We start from the raw sequence: 19,608 nt of genomic DNA on the forward strand, positions 1-19,608 counted from the left end.
AGTAAGGAGCTTCTGTGAAGTGCCCATGGTGAACTGAGCCTCTAACCTATCCTGGAAAAGCATCAAGCTAGAATTCCTTCTCTGAATTGCCACGGTGAATGGTAATGCTGAAGAAAGGTTGCCAACCCAGGTGAATACAGATTATATTAAGCAGGACAATGCAAGTTCATTCTCTGAATTGATAAAACCCCAACCCAATTAAAACAAGAATCTAATCTCTCTTGTTTGTAGTTTTCAACTGTGGTTCTCACCTGAGTTTTCCAATGAAACTTTCCCCTTCCCGGGATAAATCAGTTGGGTCAACTGATATGAGGTAATTGGATGTTTTGCTCTTTTTTCGTTTTCTCCCTGCAAGGAGGAATGTCTGGAAATACAAAACTTTGATCAATACTGGAGCTTTGTAAGAATGCAGAGGCATTGCTATCCAAACTTATCTCTCCATTTCCTGCATCCATTCCCCTTTTGTTCTGTGCTGTTATTACTGTCTCCACAACTTTGATCTCTTCCACAAGTGCACACCTTGAAATCCTATTCCTCCAGTCAGCTTATTCAGCAGTCTAGATTTAACACAACTGTCCTTTCTAGTCTTCTCTCCTTTTCTTCTGGAGCACCTCAGTCTCCCTGCTCTTCTATAACCTTGACATTTTTATACTTTTAAAATTTCATATTTCATTGTATTATGGCTTTTAAACCTGCTGATTCCTTCCTTAGTACCTTGGCCAAATATAAACTGTCTTCATCTGCATGCTGGTCTCCTCAACTTCTGGTTTCTTACCAGAAGCCCTCTCCTACATCAGAAATATTCTGTGGTAAGAGTACAATAGCCAAGATACTGTGTGCTGCTTCCAGTACCTTTCTGTTGTCATCTCTTTCCAGATGCATGTAATAAGTAGGGAAGAGGCCCCGGTCCATTCCCTTCTTATCTCTAGTGATTCGACATTTGACTGTAATACCACGGGGTGCAGGGCGTAATGCAAAATCCTCCAAGTTCTCTACTTCTCCCAGCTGTGCATCTGCCTGAGGGGATGGACTATAGGAAGCACCTGTTTCCTGTGAGAAGAACCATCATATTAGCAAATTAATGTCAGATCAGAGGCTCCAGTATTCCCCAAGAAAAGGAAGGTGTGTTGAAACAGAAGATCTCATGTCTGAAGAAGATATTTGGGAAAGGGAAGTTAAATGAGAGACCACCTGTGTTTCTCTGAAGCAAGTAGCTGAAGACTTTTACTCTGAGGAAAGACTAGCCCTCCAAGAGGAGGGGAGAAAAAGTCCCAATTAACCAGAGATGAGTGAATTGCTAGGAAGGGGAAAATAGGATGAGACAGTGTAAATAGTCTAAGCAAGGAACCTTACTGGTTTTAGAACTTCCAACACCCTGTGGTGTTTGTACCACAGGGTGGTAGCATGATAAACTGGACTGATGGATGCTGCAGTAAAACAGGCTGGGATTTTTGTGACTGAAATGAGCACTGAGATTATATTGGTTCAGAACAGTAGCAGATACAGAGTAAACTGATAGTGGAACCATCTCAGCTAAATAATGGAACAATCTTAGAACAGCGTGTACAGTCAGGATGCAAGTTATGTTCACAAAAGGAAGTGGAATTCTAAGGGAAATCTGGTATAGGTTATTAAAGTAATTTTCTCTTAGAAGTATCCAGTGGATTGTATAACCTAGGAGATTCTTCCCTTATCAGGCCTTAGAGATGAGGTTGCTGGTTTATCCCCATTCCCAGGTACAGCCAGTAGGAAGTCTGAGTGAATACACACATAGGTACACACACAGACTTGAAGTTCACTAGTGTCTCTCACTCCTCCTCCATTCAAGCATCCCCACTTCCCATACCTCCAGCAGCTGGCACCCATAACCCAGTCTCCCAAGTAGCTAACACCCAGACCTCTTGTACTACTCACCCACTAACGTAGCACAACATACACACAGTCATTTCACAAACACACTGACGCAGGTCTTTTGAACACTATCGTGGACTTTTAATGATGTCCAGCATTCATGCCCAAACCCTATGCCCTTTATTAGGTCACTAGCTCAGACCCTGGGTCTTCCTGAAGCTGATCTCTTCCAACTCACTGGCTAGTCTGACATATAGTTTGTCAGTGTATGTATGTATGTGTCTCTCAAAGACACACACAAGAACACATTCACACAGGAAATAGTTAGAAACAGAGTTTTAGAAGATATTAGGACACACTGCAGTAATCATGAGCAGGCGTGGACAGACAAGCATACTGTCTTGCATCTGTTCACATGCATCTAGTGGGTTTGTCCCCTTTACTCCCTATTTTCCCATGCTTATTACTCCCTGATCCACCTCAACCCTTATCCACTTCGAGCCCTTTCTTTTCCCCTCAAGTCCCATGCCCTAAGCACCCTATAAGAAGGTTTGTCCAATTCCAAAATTCTCTCTTCCATCCCAAAATTCACTTCCCCCTTGCATCCCACGATAAATGCTAAAAATCTTCAAGCAGTGATCCCTCTTAAATTTGAATGGCATTTCAGATTTTCTCTGAGTCATCTTGGTGGATCTTACACCACAGACAATGGCCTAATCTGCCTCCTTTGAGGGTCACAGGAGTAGCTGATTCACTGTGTTCCCATGTTCACTGAAGGGGTTACTTGGGTTCCTCTGCCCACCATTGTTCCTTTGATCATTATTAGGTCTTTGTGCTTTAACTCAGTGGCCCTTCAGCCAGATAACCTGACAATCATGACCTTCCTCTTCCTTCAGGGATTAATATGCTAGCTACTGTAGTTGCAACAACTCTATTTTAACCCAGTGCTCAAGGAAGTAGTACTAAAATCAAGCACGTGCCCAGCACTTAACAGAAATGGATTTCAAGACACTTACTGCAAAAGATTTCTCACTGGTTGTAGAACTAGGCCTTTCAGATTCAGGATATTGTGAATGAGATGCTGGTCTCTTACTTGCCTCTTCCTCTTCTGTGTCCTCCTCATCAAAATTCAAACTGCCTGAAATTCCTGTCAGAATACAGGATCAAGCAGGTAACCTCTGAAAGAAGGTGTCATGAGTTCATTGCATCGCTAATTCATATATGACTCTTGCATAGCTATTCACTCTTCTAAATAATACCTGTTGTTTCAACTGTTGATTTTCTTCATGTGTTATATTGCTTCTCCAGCCTTGTAATTCAAATCCCTACTGACATTTTGCAGCTGTCTCTGTGCATATGATTGAGCAGCTGTCAGGCTTTTATTAATACATATTTTACATATTACATGATGTAACATATTGCTTTGTATATGCTGTCATTGAATTAACTTTGCTTATTTTCATGCAAAAAAGCCTTCTATGTCTTAAGAACAAAAAAAGGAAATCCAGATCAATATGCTGACACCTATCTTGTAAGTTGGACTCCGTACAGTTTACATCCTTTACCATCTCCCTTTAGTCTTATACACACTGAAATGGAGTAAGATAGTTTTTCAGTAAAAGCCTCTCCTATTCTTACATCAGTAGTGATAACTCAGGTCTCATAAATACTACTGATGATTTGATTTTTAAAACAGAAGCACAGACAGAGTAGTTCCAGGACTTACTTATTTAATCTTAACCTAAGTACAGTTATGTAGAGATAGGTATATAACTAAAATAACTCCAGATAAAGACATTTATAAAGATCTTCCATACACTTCACTGTTTGGTGTTTCCTTCCACTTGGAACTGCATCATTTTGTTCTGTGATTCCATTCTTTAATTTGGCTGTAGAATGGAAAAGCACATAAAGCATTCTAGCAAATGAACACACTCAGACTGCTAAGTCAAATTAGTTTCTGAAAGCCAATATTATAACAGTACTCCAACATGGCACTGCATAGAAGGGGCACTCCTGGAAGTTTTCTGTCTTGGATGAAACATGAAAATGTAGTCTTAACAACCTGTCCGTAAACTCCCCAAAGCACATTTGGAAAGAGCAAAGGTGTTAACCCTAGTACTCCGGCCAATTTCAAAATTCACTGTTTATATTCTACCTTCACTAATTTCCCCTGAAGTTTCTGGATATTCTCTCCTGCTTCCTTTGCTCTTGTGTAATGTTGCTATCCATAGGTAAGCAGCTGTTGCATCTGACAACTGAATACAAGTATTTCTACTTATTGTAGTACCTTAATATATTAAGTGTACTGGAAACATTCTGGGAGACAGGCTCTGCAAAATAAAAACAAGCTGTGTACCATATTAAACACTAGCCACTATTTTGCTGCAAAGTTCTTGGGCTGCATGCAACAAAAAAGGTTTCCTGTGGTACTGGCAGCAATATAAGATACTTGGCAGACAGATGGACACTCCACTGGGAAACTACTCAATGGAATGTAACTATTGAATATAAAACTCTAAGGCTGTTGATTGTGATGGCCTCTGACTCAGGAAGAACATCTTTCCTGTTAGTCTCCTAAACACTAGAATTACTGGCTATAGAGGATTCTGCTGTTGTGAAAATATTCAAGCAACATATCCAGATATATCTGGAACAAAAATACTCTGAACTTTAGCAAAATTTAAGTATAGCATTTTGTCACCAACTTCCTTGATAAGGCCACAAATTACATAGCATGTTGATAAGCCTTTAAAACATAACTGGTATGTTCTAATTAATATTGTAAGAAGGAACTGCAGTTCCACATTTCTACATGCTGTAGAATCTACTAGCTCTGCATTTAAAAGTAATATCCTACAGACACTTGATTCTGCATATTTTTTTAGGTGTTTTAATGCTACTGAAAAAGAATTATAAGAAGTAGAAAATCCCTGAAAAAGACCTTTGTCCATTAACTCCTACCTCGTTTTTGTAAGACTTCTTGCAAATCTGGCTTGCCTGCTGTGTCTGTTAGAGCCTCTCCACCATTTTCCTGATCTGCATTGTCTTCTGTTTTGGAAGATCCAGCAGAAAGAGTTTGGAGCTTGGTCCCCAAATCTTGCACTTCTGATTTCAGGAAAGCAGCTGGTCCATCAATGCCTGCAGGCCATAATGAAATAGAATGCTAACATCTATTTTTTATAGCTAAAGACACATCCCAGGACGGTGCTTCTTTCCATCTTCCCTTGCTCAAGTATAGCTTTAAAGTACTGACTTGTTCAAGTACTTGCTCAACTTTTGTCAGAAGACTTGGGAGGAGTCAGGCCTGACTCTGGTGCAGACTGCCTATTACTTTAAACATATCAGGCATGAGTTTTTCGATTTATAAATATAGTAACTGTATTTACTTTTTCACAAGGGCTTAAGCAATTATTTTAACGAGTTGTACTTGTCATGCACATTGATATCCTTCAACTTATTTATGGGAAACTACTCTATTTTCCATTCCATTTCCTCCTGTGCCAGTGAGTGAGTGCTCTACAGTGAACATAACAAATCTATTTGATAAAAATATCTACAACAGCAGGCAGAAAAAGCCTGTAAATGGATGCTCTCTATCTTTCTGGTAGAAATGAAATTTCCATGTTTAAACACTCAACACAGCTGTGCACTGCACTTTGTAATTGGTGGAAACATCTTGATGGCAGGGTCTGGCAAGATACTTAATACATGCTTATGTAGCACACCATAAGTAAGTGCAGTTCCAGCTTTGGATTTCTTGCTTTCCCATTTTCCTTTCTAAAATTTTACTCTTTATCTAGTCCTCAGGTTTCTGACATGTTTACTGCTATTATCACTTCCTAACAGGATCTGATTGTACTGAGGAAGCTTCAGAACAATGGAAGTTAGTGAGGGAGCAGTTAGTTTTTATTTTTCTTTCTTGTAGTTTCAGCATTACTGAAATCTCCTAACTTAGAAGTTATATCAATCTTTTATTTCAAAATCTTTTTGACCTGAAAGTGTCTTTGAACAGTTTTCTCCCACCTAATTTTAAACACATAAACACTACCGTTCCCACCACCAGTCTCCCCCATCTTATGATCCTGAAAGACATCTGGAGATCAAGAAAAACATTAAAAAGACAGAGGATAACGTAGTTCTGAATGTGATCTTCAAACCAGGTAACACTGGTTTGTTTGGGTTTTTAAAACTCTACTCTAGACATTAATTCCCAACTAATAGAATGGTGGTATTTTATCATCCTGCAGTAGCATGCATCTCAAAGCCTTAGGATGTTTCCTGTTACTTTCTTGATAGGCTAACAGGATCCTAGCTCTCAAACTACTTCCTGACACTTCCACTGGAATGCAGGGGTTTCATTGCTGCTCTTTTTTGCTCTGTGTGACATGAAAGTCTTAAAGCTTTCACTACTGTACTTCTTTGCACTCCTAACAGAATAGTCACTATTTTACTGTAATATTTTGAGATCACTGAATTATTGCTTTTGGCTCTGATATCACTTTGTGCTTGTGAATTTCTGGACCACTATAGCTTGTTTGTCATGTTTCAGTCGTCTCCCTGAAGCCCACAGAAAACAACAGATGAGATAAAAATCCGCAAGAACCTAATTCAGTAATCACAAGACTTTTGTTTTGCTCTTGTCTACTTTATCATTCGGTCATATGTAATCCTGAGATAGAGTATACCATACCATGAAGAAACATACAGGCAGACACTACTGAATTATTTCCTTTTCTTTATCATTGTTGTGGTTTGAGCCTGATCGGCAGCCAACCCCCGCAGCTGGTCACCCTCCCTTCCCCCTCCCCACCTGGGAATGGGGGGAGGGGATTAGAGGGGTGAAGGGAGACTCGCAGGCTGAGACAGGAACAGTTCAATAATGGCAATAAAACGAGAACAATGACAGTAATAGAAAATATAAACAGGCAATGCACAATGCAATTGCTCACCACCTGCTGACCAATACCCAGCCCGTTCCCAGCTAGTGATCCTGAAATACCAAGATCCTGCCATAGCAATTCCGGAAGCGAGAGAGAGCTCCTTCCCAACCACCCCTCCTCTATACAGTGAGCATGACATTCCACGATATGGAATATTTCACTGGCCAGTTAGGGTCAGGTGCTCTGTCCGTGCTCCCTCCCTGCTCCCTGTGCCCTTGCACACGGGCAGGACATGGGGAGTCGGAGAGTCCTTGAAGTCTCAGTAGCAGCTGAAAACATCAGTGTGCTGTCAGCATTCTTCCCATACCAAACCCAAAGCTAAATCCAAAACACAGCATTCTTCTGGTTCCCGAAAAGGAATATTTACTCTATTTCAGCCCAAACCAGGACAATCATACAGCTTCAAGAGAGTCTCTTACTTTGCATTTGTATCTTCCTACATTTATAAAAGTTCCTAAACCATTTCTACAGTTCTTAGCCTAACACAAGGGAGAAATTACTCACAGGCACATGAAGATTCTCAGCTGTCACTAAATTCAAGGTAAGGTCTTTGTAGGTTTTTAGAATTCAGTATTGCTCAACCATACTGTATTACAAGTCTACTTTTGTACATAGAAAGGTATGTAATCAGTCTTGTTTATCACTTGGCCACTGTCACAGCAAGGTAGGTGTCCATCTGTGACTTAAGATGCATGCACTGACATTTTGGGGAACATTGTTGCAATCAGGTTGATTACTTACCATGTAAATTAACATGACTGTTGAAAGGGGTAGGAGTTTCTACTAAAGGAGTCTGCTCCTCGCACCCTTTAGGCTTTGACCTACGCAGCTTTGCCTCGGGATTTGGCTGGACCATCAAGGGATCAAGGCGCTTCTTCCTCTGCTTCTTCTCTAGAAGAACTCTCTGTGAAATAAAGAAAAAGCATAAAATAAGGATGAGTAACCACATCCAGAAAGGCAGAAATCATGCCTCAGCCATTGGCAATGATACACCACTGATAAGGATCTTCAGTAAACCTGAAATACTCTTGTAACCTCTTATAAAAATCCTAGACACAGATATCACCGTGTCTTTGGAGCGAGACATTCCCTTTGATTCTTCATCAGTAGTTGATGGGTGATGTGGACACCTGCTTATTTTCTGATCTATCCTGAGACCATCAGCAGATAATATGAACTCCTTCCATCCAGTCTAAACTGCAGCAATCCTTAATAGACAAACTCAGCAGTCATTTATAATACACTATGAAACAGCCAGGGCTTGCAAAGGAAAAGGGTTTTGCCTCAAAAGCCCACATATGGAGAACTCAAAACAAACAGCTCCCAGAAAGCAGTGTCGAGGGATAAGACTTAGAGGGGGGAAAAAAAATAAAAAATAATCTAAAAATTACAGTCATCAAAATAGGACTGATCCAGTAAAAGGAAAATTTATCTACCCTGCAAAATTTTTCCATGTAATTCAAGATTGAAAGAAAGTAATGGTAAATCCAAATGTTGAAATATAAAATATCACTTTTCCAAGATACATATACATTTGATGTTTATGATTTCCTACTAAGTGAGAATAGAAACAACTTCTAGACTTAAATCAAGGCAAACAGGGACATTGCACCATGTTAAAGATAGCCACACTTAGTCCTTAAAAGTTAAGGCAATGCATGAAAAAAGAAGGAAAAATCACATTCTAATATTCTGTAATGTACCAATATGCAATCGATGTGCAAGCCCTTTGCCACAGATGCAGTTTATCCATGACTACTTCTTGGTACCTGTACACCCTCTGAATATAGAAACCTCTTGATGATAGAAACCCTTTCTCCATCAAATCCTTTTCAGTTTTCAAGGATCCATCAGATAAACAGTACCAACAATTCAATCCACTTGAGAGAGACATCTTTGGAACCCTGTCCTCTCCTGTTATGTTTTTTCTCTCTCTTGTTGATTCTTTCCTCTCCTATTAGATTTTTTTATCTCAAGTGAGGTTAGTTTCTCAGGCAACATCTCCCTGAGGAATTCCAACACAATTCTGCCCCTGGTCCTTTACTCCTTCTGCTTTTCAAGCCCTTATTTAAAAAAAAGCCCAAAACAACATAAAACAACCAAGCCAGCACCAAAAAAAAAAAAAACCACAACAACAACAACAAAAAAAAAAAAAAAAAAAAAAAAAAAAAAAAAAAAGACCTTTTTTCTTTAAACTCAATTACACTTTGAAGACTGGACTGCAATACAGGTAGTGTTTCTTACTGCAGAATTATTTGCAATGATTGCCCTGCAGGGCAAAAATTATACAGAATTCCAAAGAAATTATCACACTGGTCTAGGAGAAGAAAAGAAAAATAAGCAGTAGAAATCGAATTCTTAGAAAATGCTAATTACAGATAAAATTTGTTTTCTAGAAAGGTAGTCAGATCCTTCAGAAGAATTTACATTGGTTTGTGTTGTTTGTTTATTTTTTAAATTAATGCTGAGGAGAAGTAAAAAAAATCATGATAGTTTATGAGCCTCTAATAGTTTAAATAAAAGGAGGGAAAACAAGAATGAAAATATTTTACTCAGAACAAGGTTTTGAGAAAAACTGTTGCCAAGACTTCTCTACCTGACAAATAAACAGACAAGAGAAAAATAAAATAGACACATTTTAAAGGCAGTAAGACAGTACACAGCTATTGCCTGAATGGGAATTGAATTTGGGATCAATATAAGATATTGATATAATATAAGAACAACTTTCAGAGCTACTTAACTGACTATTCCATTAGATGAGCTTCTTTAAACATTTCACTACTCATCAGTCTCGAAATTTATTTTTTCTTATTATAGTACATTGTGTTTCATCAAAGAGTTTCCAGGACTCACCAGTCCAACAGGATCTTATTAGTTTATATTGAAACACGCTTTACTGCTGGTAGATGTGACTGATCTTTTTTTTGCAAGAACTTCAGGATAATCAAAGTGACAAAACTTGACAGTAATTTAATTTGTTTTAATAAGGCTTCTCTCTACTCCTTTGCTTATTGAGATTGAAAAAAATCTACAAGCCCACTGACAGGACAGATAGATAGTAGCAGTTAATTTTCTCTACATAAGGTGGCAGAGCAGCCTTACCTTCATTACTATGTATTCTCAGACTTACTCCACTAAAATGAAGTAGTAAAAGAAAACTATTTTGTTTCATTTTGTCTACTAACTAGCTGTTTCCTCCAGCTCTGTGTTACAGTAAAAATTCATCTAATATTACAACAAAAAAGTTTAGATAGTTCATGAACACATAGCCCATTAAATAAACAGCAGATCCAGATTATCATAATTTGTTCAGGATTTTGTGAACTCCATGTATTATATACTTTCAGAAGCATTTTTTTCGCACCACACAAAAGCATAACATCAGAATTTGTAGTATCGCAAGATTGCAGATTAAAGTGTTGCAAACCACCAACTCTGGTTCTATATGGGTTTTCAACCAGCTAAAAAGTCAGATGGGTCAGATGACTGTATCACAGCAGACTAATAAAACAATCAGCTTAGTATTCTTTCTACAACTATGATGGTATACAGGAAGGTTCCAACCACTCCACCCTTGAAGGTACAATACCATACTACTAATTATTTGGCAAGGTCACACCTTAGTAGGCCATGCGGGCTGGATCCTAGCTCTGAAACATCCTTTCCACTCTTCCAGTTCCTCTTCAGTACATGCTGAGGCAGCAGTGACAATGCTAACAGTGATGGCATTAATGAAACTTCATGTCAAGAGCAAATAACACACCAGGTACATTCAGAAATATGCCTTCAGTTTCACGTTCTCCATCCCCACAGAGATGGCAGCATTGCACTCTGAGTTGCAGAAAATGCCTTTTATTGCTGGGGAAGTAAGCACTGCCTGAGCAGCATCACCTTCTCTCCTCAAGAAAAAGGCAGTGATCTAGAGAAAAGCATCCTGGCAGGAAGAGCTGGCCCACAGATGGAATTTGATGTCATGCATTATTAGAAATAATATTGTACTGCAATTACAGGATTTCCAAACCCATTGTAAAGATGGGTGACAGGCCTATGTCTTTGCTGTGGCAAATGCTTATTCCAGATTCTCTGTATGACCAAAGGTTCTGAACGTGATCCTGATGGATTAAAACATTTTGCATTTTTTATCCCAATTCCTACAAATGTTTACGACACATGAATCAAGTGGGGCATTGGCTACAACCAGCAATGAGTTCATCATATCTTGATAGTGATCCCCTATTGACCTCTATTTCTTCAGAAAGCATGGTATTATTCATATAAAAGTTAAAAGCAGACTTTAAAAGTTAACATCCAAACCTAAACATACAATCCTAAAGTAGAGACTGTTAGCATTTCTCAACGAATCTCATTTGCAAGGAAGGGTGGTGGAGTTAATATACATTTTAGTGAAATTTTCCAGCTGTTGGTTTTGCAGATGATTGCAATCTCAAACAAATCCAAGAAAGCCTGAAACAAAATTGCAAGAGGGTGCAAATTCTTTAAACTCACTTCTTCGTGATTCAACTGACAGCTGTTCTAAGGGAATTCCACCCAGCCCAGCAGCTTTGTTTCACTAGAACAGCAATGTATCCCCACGGCCAGGTCTGAACCTAGGCATACATTGACCTAGCACTAGGAGCCAGTGACTACTACCAGCTTATGACCCAAGATAACAGTCCTGAAAGAGATGCTTAGGTACATCACCAAGCTGTTTGGAACTTCTTACTGAGCAGCATTTGGCACTAAATGCTCTTTTACAGATTACTTGAACTAATGCTTGCTCCCTTTTTAAAAACAAAACAAAACAAAAACAAGCATTACTAGATAGTCTACAGGTAAAAGGATCATCCTAGCTTCCACAAATATGACCAAAGATCAATTTTACTCCTTGAATCTGAAGTGTTTTGGATTAGTGTCTATATACACACAGATAAAGTTGGTAATAAATCCGCTGTCAGAAGTCAAAGCTAACCAAACTCAGACTAGAAATAATGAAAAAGTTTTGGTAAAGAGTGTTATTATCCACTGAAACAGTTCTCTGAAGACTGTTATGTCTGGATTTAGAGATCCTCAGCCGAGAATAAGCTCTTCTAAAACATACTTTAATTTGAACACAGATTATTTTAATGCAATACAGCAATTTGTGGTCCGTGTGAAATAGCCAGCTATAGAATGATAACAATTTCACATTTTCTGATCTATTAAGGAGATCTTTCTATAGCTCAGAGAAACTTTTTTTTTTTCCTTTGATGCTTAAAACAGATAATTCCCTGCAGTATTCCTCTCTTTTGATTCATTCCTGCACTGTGGTAACTCAATCCCAGTGAAATGAGAACACATATGAAAAATACATGTATCAAAGAAATCAAGCCTATAAGCCATAGCAAGGTGGACTTAAACTAACAAAGCCATGTAAATCTTTAAAGAAAAATGTTAGCAATGAGTTCTTGTTTGTATTATTTAGACCAAGCATTTTTAGCACTTCACCCCCATTTCTCAAGTCTCTAGATGGCTGATGGTTTTTTTCTCTATACTTATTTTTATCAGCTTCAGCACTATCATTTACCTGATTCTCTAGTTTCAGCTGTCGTAGTTTCATGCTTTCATCCTCAAAGATGCTGGGAAAGGGAAAGAAATAAATTAATTATTGCTAGTAAATAGTTTGCATTATAAGAGCACAAGATATTCACAGACTACAAGTTTACCATCAAGACTTTAAAATGACTGTAAGACATAACTTCTATCCCATGAGAAGACCAAGTTACAAGGCATTAAAGAATAAAACATACTTGATATTCTATCATAAATACAGCCAAACTGTAGGTTAATCACCTTAATAAACTGTTCTGAAAACATTTTGTAAGCAAAAAAGGTTTCATGGATGGATGGATGATGAGCCACTATTGGGTGGATGGATGATGAGCCACTATTGGGTGGATGGATGATGAGCCACTATTGCGGTGGGCTATGAGACAATTTGTATCTGAAGGCTTAACACAGTTCAAAGCAGTTCAGCAAAGTCCCTGCTCCTTCATAAAATACCCAATTCCAAATTAACTCAGAATTTTGGGTTTTGTCTTGGAGTCAAATGTACACCATTTTTCCTCCTGCCAGACTTCCCAGAACTGTTAATATCTGAATCTATATTTGCAACACCTGATATTAATTCCTAGAGATTAAAAAATAATTATTTCAATACTTAAGTTTTTCACAGATGACTTTCATGAGAACTCTAGTTTTTCAGTCTACGTTGTGTTCCATATAGACTTCCCATTTTGTTTTGTACAATAATGAATTATTACATCAAGTCAATTTAGAGCAGTTAACCCTACAAAGGGAAAAGGTTACATGCTTACTTGCTGATTATTCTGCCTACCACACCACAGTTGTGCATTTTCCTCCTACACAGCTTTGGCAAAGATCTCTCTAAAAGTGAGAAAGCATCAGGAAGAGTAATAACATGGGAAACAGACAAACATTATATATTTTATTGGTGGCACACTGAAAAGCAGGGCTAACCAAAATTTCAATTTAAACAGGAAATTCTGTCTGGTCAGGGTATACGGAAATGTCCAATGGTGTGAAGTCACAAGCTGGCAGACGGTGCTGAATATAACCCTAACAATGAAAACTAGAGAGATGAAGAGACAGGTGGGGTGGGGCTTCTGCAAAACACTTGACATGGAAAGTGGATCACAGTACATGGAGCTAATGAGGAGAAAGGGCTCCGAGTCCCTTAACTCTTAGTAAAACCACGTGTGACAACTTCCAGGGCAAGCAGATGGCAGATCAGAGGTCCTTACCGACAGACTACTCTAGCCAACACTGGCCCTGTTCTGGAAGGCTGAAATGTGCAGAAAAAGAGTTTTGTATATGCACATCATATAGAACAGTTTATATACACTAAAACTGATGCTTACTGCCCAACTAATGTTATTTTAAAGCAAGTTATCGCGGCCACTGTTTTTTACTTTATAGTTTTCCTTATTTCTATAGGGTTTTTTTTCTAATGTATTTCAAGTATTATCACGTAACAGGTCTAGGACCTTGAAAACACCTTGCTTCTAAAAACTGATGTTACTGATGTCCTCACATGGACCAGTAATTCATAGCACTGTGGATTCAAAAGTAATGGAGGGCCTGGAAAAAAATAACGTCTTTTTTGAAGAGGGATGGAGAGCTACTGCGTGTCCCCACAGCAACAGTTATGGTAATACAGTAGTCTACATCTGAAAACATCTACAACTTAAGAAACAAACATGCAGAGATATATCCAAGTGCAGCAAGATATACATTAGTTGCCACGTGAAACTTCAACATGAAGTTAAAATGTGACATGCTTTTTATTTAAAGCATAGGTGATGGAAAAGGCTATCTTTGCCAAAGTCCAACAAATGCTTGAAAGCTCCAGTTAAAATATTCATGATCAAAGAAGGGGTGAGGAACATTCCTTTTCTTTTCATACACCTACTGACTTAAGCAATAGATGACATTTGTTAACTGCAGTTGAGAGTTTGTTATAAAGCAATCTATGTAGCTCTGACCAATGTAGCTCTGATCTATGGACATCATTCTTATATAATTAAAAAGAACTAGAGAGGTGTCCTGCATAGATACAAGGTACTGTCTGTGGTTTCGTTGCTTTTCCTAGTAGAATATGCATCCCCAACAATTTGAGTCTCTTCTTCAGAAAATAAAAAAACCTAAAATATTGTAATTTTTGGAAGTAAGTTTTCAGGTTTTCCTTTTTGTCTGGAAGATGGAAAAATGCTGAAATATTAGGACTCACATGCACACCTTGTGGAAATCCTCAATGAAAATTATTTACATTGTATTTTAAAACTATTTTCTATCCACGCTGGAATAAAGTTAGGTAACATCAAAGACAGGTCTGAAGACTGTTGGAAAAGGACCATAACACAGACTGCACAATGCCTCAATTTTAACCACTTAACTGAGACTCAAACATGGTTGAAATACATAAAGATTCTAACAGGTCACAGAGCTTGATAAAGCAAAAAGATAACAAGAGTGTTCTCTTTTACAATTTACTGTTAAACACAGCCCAAAATCACCTCTTAGCAGGCCACAAAATGAAAGCAGACATCAGTCTTTCCCATTATAAAGTACAAGGATTCACACGAGGAAAAAAAAAAAAACAAACAAACAATTAAAGCCATGAGCACTGTGGCACTGTAAATAGGAGCCAAAAAAAAAAAAAATTACACTATTTTTATTATCCTGAAACCTTCCTTCCAGCACTTGGTCATCATGCAAGTGTAACATAATAACCAGACAAAAAAGAGCTTCCCACACATCCACACACTTGAAGGTTTTTTCTACCCACCACAGTGGGGTTGGTGTTATTACAGACTTTGCAGGAGAGGACTGTGGCAGTCACTCCCACATCTCATCACTAAGGAATGCAAGGAGTGTGCTAATGCAGCTGCAGGCTTCAAACACGAATCCTCCTTCAGATAGACTGACTACACAGCCTAGTACATCTAAGTGTTCTTCGGACATGCTCACACAAAACCACTACAGTCTTTGCTATGCTTTTCTATTTGAAGGGTTTATGTGCAATAAGAGGAATTAAATATCCAGTAGGAACAGGGCACAAAAAAAAAAAAAAAAAAAAAGCAGCATTTCCATAGCTACAACAACACAGTTCAAAACAGAAACAAAAAAAAAAAAAACCACAACCACCAAACCAGTCATCCATTTACCTTTAATGATAAGTGAAAATATTCAAGTGGCCTGTCACCATCTTCCTCTTCCCAGCTGCTGCAGTAGAGCAGACTATATGAGACCATGGCCACCAACTCCTCTGCTAAATTTACCAGAATAGCTTTCCTACTAAAGCTGCATGATGGGTAATGGACACATGCCACAGAGAAAGGAAAAATGACCCAGAATGTAACATATAAGACTAAGGATTATCCAGGATACAGAATAAAAATGAGAGTGGGAAAGCGCTTATTTAACAAAAACACTCAATTGAGATGATACAATAGCATGTCTGAATGTGGGAGAAGACAGTGACACAAAGGGGTTCACAGATCCATTCCTCCTCACAGATTCATTTCCAGATGACGCACGGACCAACATGAAGCAAAATGTTTTATTTTTAACAGATACCACCTCAAATTTCTGCTGAAATCAGAGTTTGCCTTACTTTCATATAAGCAGAAATTAAAGTATTGCAATAGGAATATGAATGACACATTTATTATAGATGTGTTTATTTGGTCTTTCCTAACAATTTTTAGAATATCAAACTAACCACAATGAAGAGATAACTCACAAGTTATTTAGCAGATGTTTATATATGCAATTAAGGCTTCATTTTTATGCAGTTTATTTTAATTTCTGTGAAAAAGGCACACTACATCTATTGATGGTTCTTTCAGAATAGATGTATTATTTTTCAATAACACACTGCAATTCTGAAATTACAAACTATGTTGTAAAGCTTCATACGGATAGGCAGTTAACATTCTTCTTGTCACTGCAACTTCTTGATGTTTCTGAATATATTATATTTTGAAAACCCAGAATAGTTATGTTCTAAGCACTTGGTAATGATTACCATTGAATCAGCCAAAAACAAACTCACAGTCTAATGTAACTCTGAGAATAATGAAAACCCCTGATATTAAAGCAGAAGAACATGGAAAATAGGGCAAGAAAGCAATCCACCAGCCTGAAAATAGTCTTCCCATCCTGAGGTCCACACAAGAAAAAGGATCTTGATGAACTGAAGAAGGTTCAGCAGAAAGCTGAACAAATTGACCAAGGACTGGAAAGTCAAAAAAAAAATACAGTTTGACTACTGTATTGCTTAGTATTTTCATATCCATTCAAAAATTGACTCACCAAATACCAAAGATTAGCTCCCCTTACTTGTAACCAGGGAATAGAGCAACAAGAATAAAGCAGCGCTCTCTGGACAGATGCTAGTAGATCATCTCTCTGGAATATAAAGAGTGTAAGCAAAAGCCTGTGTCATTCTCTACTATACTATACTGGGAGAACATAAAGTAGATTCTTGTTTTTCTCAGGCAGTAAAGTCTCAAGTAATTTGTTACAGCATACCTAAAGTGAACGGAGTATGCTTCTCCTGGAAGGAAGGTCAAGAGAAGCCAGAAATCTACACAGGCTATTAACCATTAAAGCCATCATGGATGCTGGGAGTTTGGCACTGAAGACAAACATCAGAATAAAAATATGCACATAAACTTATCTTTTTAAGTGTGTAGTTAAACTGGAGGTTTTAAACTGTTTCTTTATTACAATATTTGTAAGAAAAGGGAGACAAGGAATCTCCTGACAGGTACATTCCTTCAGAAGTTCACAGCTGGTGATTCCTTGTATAAAGACTTTTCAGCTCTTATCCACCAACACAACTGCAGAATGCTATCCTTCCAAAATCATGTTTTTTCAGGTGAACGTAATGAAACTGAAGTTTCTGATAAGGAAAAAAAAAAAAAGACATTTATTCTATAAGCAGAACACCAGCTTTCTATTTAATGTCCTCTCAACTACACACTCCAAATCTCCAGGGTCATTTCATTTATAGAAATTGCTCTACCCAAGGAAAGAGCAAAGGAAGATCCAGAAGGGCTCAGAATTCTGATTCCTATGATCTTCTGTTTGTGAATTATTACACCTTGCCTGTCACTTCTGTTGATATGGTACCCCATTACAACATGAAACGAGTGAAATGTAAAGCAATTGCTATTCTCTCCTAGCAGCAAAGTCAGCAGTTAAACAGCACACATTATACTTAACCCAGACCAGATAACAAAACTCAAAGTTCCCTGAAAATAAGCATATCACACTTCATGTCACAAATTGCACTTGTTTTATAGTCTTTTACACTAAAAATGAGGGAAGGAACATAAATGAAATTTTCTGAACTGACACTATAGAACTAGATTGTGGACTTTTAGTCCCAGTCCAGTTTTTTTTATTCTTAAAAGATCAAAAGGGGAAGTCATTAAAGAGATAGAAACAGCAAAATCTAATTTGCATCCCAAACTACGTGACTCAGCAAGATATCGCTGTTAGATTCAGAGTCCTGTTCTTTTTTTTTGCCACAGATTTCACATAAGAATGCTAAATGGTTAGAAGTGACGACAGACTTCCATAACAATTACACAGGCAGTTCGAGTTATAACATCCCAGGGAATATATGTTTTTAACAACATCAGGAGTAAGGGTAAATGTTCTTACAGTAGTCTAAGACAACAGCTCTAGGCCTATCAGCAAATCCACTTAGAAGAGAATTCATTCCATGACCCAATTACAACAAAATCAAGTTTTATTTTGGAGATCACCCAACTGTGCCCCAGTGACAAAACAAGAGTCTGCAGCTATCCCAGTGCAAGACTGGTTGCAGAAAGTTTTCACACTTACAAAGTCATGATTCTGTTGAAATCAGGGCATTTGTCCCTCCTACAGATGTCATACCAACAGTGGGTAAAAAAAAAAAAACAAAAAACAAAAAAAAAAACAAAAACACAACCAAACCAAAAAATCAGAATGGTTGTCTATAAAGATGGGTCATCAGTAACTGAAATTCTAAATTGTAAAAGATGGAAGAACTTGTTAGAAACTGAAAAGACAATTCAAACAAGTTTCAACTTTAAAACAACTCGTTAATTGTTCTAACAATTGTAGTTACCAAGTGCATTTCAAGATTTGGAAATTTTAGTGACAAGTGTTAGTGTTGCTACTTTTTCTCTCTTGCCACTGCTGTCTACATCATAGGAAGTGAAGTGATTCATTCACAGTGACAGCAACAGCATGAAAGTGCAGTCATAAAATGCTTTCTTCTCTTTCAAAACTTTATTCCTAGGAGTACATATCAACCACATTTATAAAATATTTACAGATTTATCTAATTTTGACATATTTCTTGGTTATAATGTTCAGACTTGAAAGGAACAAAGCAAAAAAGGTATTAAGCCAATTATCTTTTATCTAAGAATAAGATGTGTAGAATTATAAATCCTGGAATTTTCAAAACAGTGCTTGGTAATTTCAAGGATACCCACAGCCAAATAAAAATGCCCAAGGTCTAAACAGGGATGCTAACAGGATTTTAAAAGGAAATTTAAACTTCTCAGTCTTCTCTGCACTACATGTATAGCTAAAATAATCAGCAAAGTATGTCTTTTTTCCCCAAAATAATAATTAAGGTGCATCTATACAAAACTGTCGAGCTCAGCAGCCACCAAGATTCCTGAGAACCAAAAGGGCTTTTGGCTGGACAATGATATATGAAATTACTTTTGATTTTTTTCAGTCCATGAGCTCATAATCTTTTGAAAATTGAGTTTATTGACAATAGGACCTTTTTCTTCATTAATCTTTGAAGACACTGAGGAAGTATCCCAGTGTTCCTGAGTTCACAAACTGAAAACCACTAACTCCTACATGTCTAGTCACCCAAGAAGCATACAAATTATGGGAGGGACCACTGTGGCTGACAGCCAGTTTTGTGATCTCTGTAGACTTGGTCAAAACTTCTGCACCTTGAAAATTATGTTCTTTATACATTGACATCTGCAAGTCAGAAGCTGAAGCACATTTGGAAGGCAGCACGTGGGAAGCTTTAAGTATTCCTGTGTATTACATAATTAGTGCGCAAAAAGGTGAAGTTCATCAGTCTCCAAGATTTTAAAATACCTACTACCATAAGAACCAATTTCCTTTCTCAATATTTTAAAAGATAACAATGATTTAGAATTACTTTTATCTGAATGTTTCTACTGCATTCAATGTTATTAATTTAATGTTGTCTCAAAAT

At 37.7% G+C, this 19,608-nt stretch overlaps 1 protein-coding gene across 3 annotated transcripts in view; it reads right to left on the minus strand.

The window, feature by feature from the left end:
- TULP3 (TUB like protein 3) overlaps window positions 1–19,608 on the minus strand; it is a 29,144-nt gene that overhangs the window by 6,767 nt on the left and 2,769 nt on the right. For 2 of the 3 annotated variants that reach the window (XM_032983969.2, XM_042795327.1), the window contains exons 2-7: window positions 12,361–12,412; window positions 7,536–7,698; window positions 4,816–4,992; window positions 2,868–2,998; window positions 853–1,050; window positions 252–364 (exon numbers count right to left, since the gene is read on the minus strand). In XM_032983969.2, coding sequence (XP_032839860.2) covers window positions 252–364; window positions 853–1,050; window positions 2,868–2,998; window positions 4,816–4,992; window positions 7,536–7,698; window positions 12,361–12,393 — 815 coding nt within the window. In that variant the 5' untranslated portion in view covers window positions 12,394–12,412. Of the gene's footprint in view, window positions 1–251; window positions 365–852; window positions 1,051–2,867; window positions 2,999–4,815; window positions 4,993–7,535; window positions 7,699–12,360; window positions 12,413–16,670; window positions 16,824–19,608 lie in introns of those variants that run through there. The other variant, XM_032983977.2, reaches the window with a different exon arrangement.

Source organism: Tyto alba, unplaced genomic scaffold (genome assembly GCF_018691265.1).
Source record: "Tyto alba isolate M040663 unplaced genomic scaffold, T.alba_DEE_v4.0 Super-Scaffold_21, whole genome shotgun sequence".
NCBI classification, from domain to species: domain Eukaryota; kingdom Metazoa; phylum Chordata; class Aves; order Strigiformes; family Tytonidae; genus Tyto; species Tyto alba.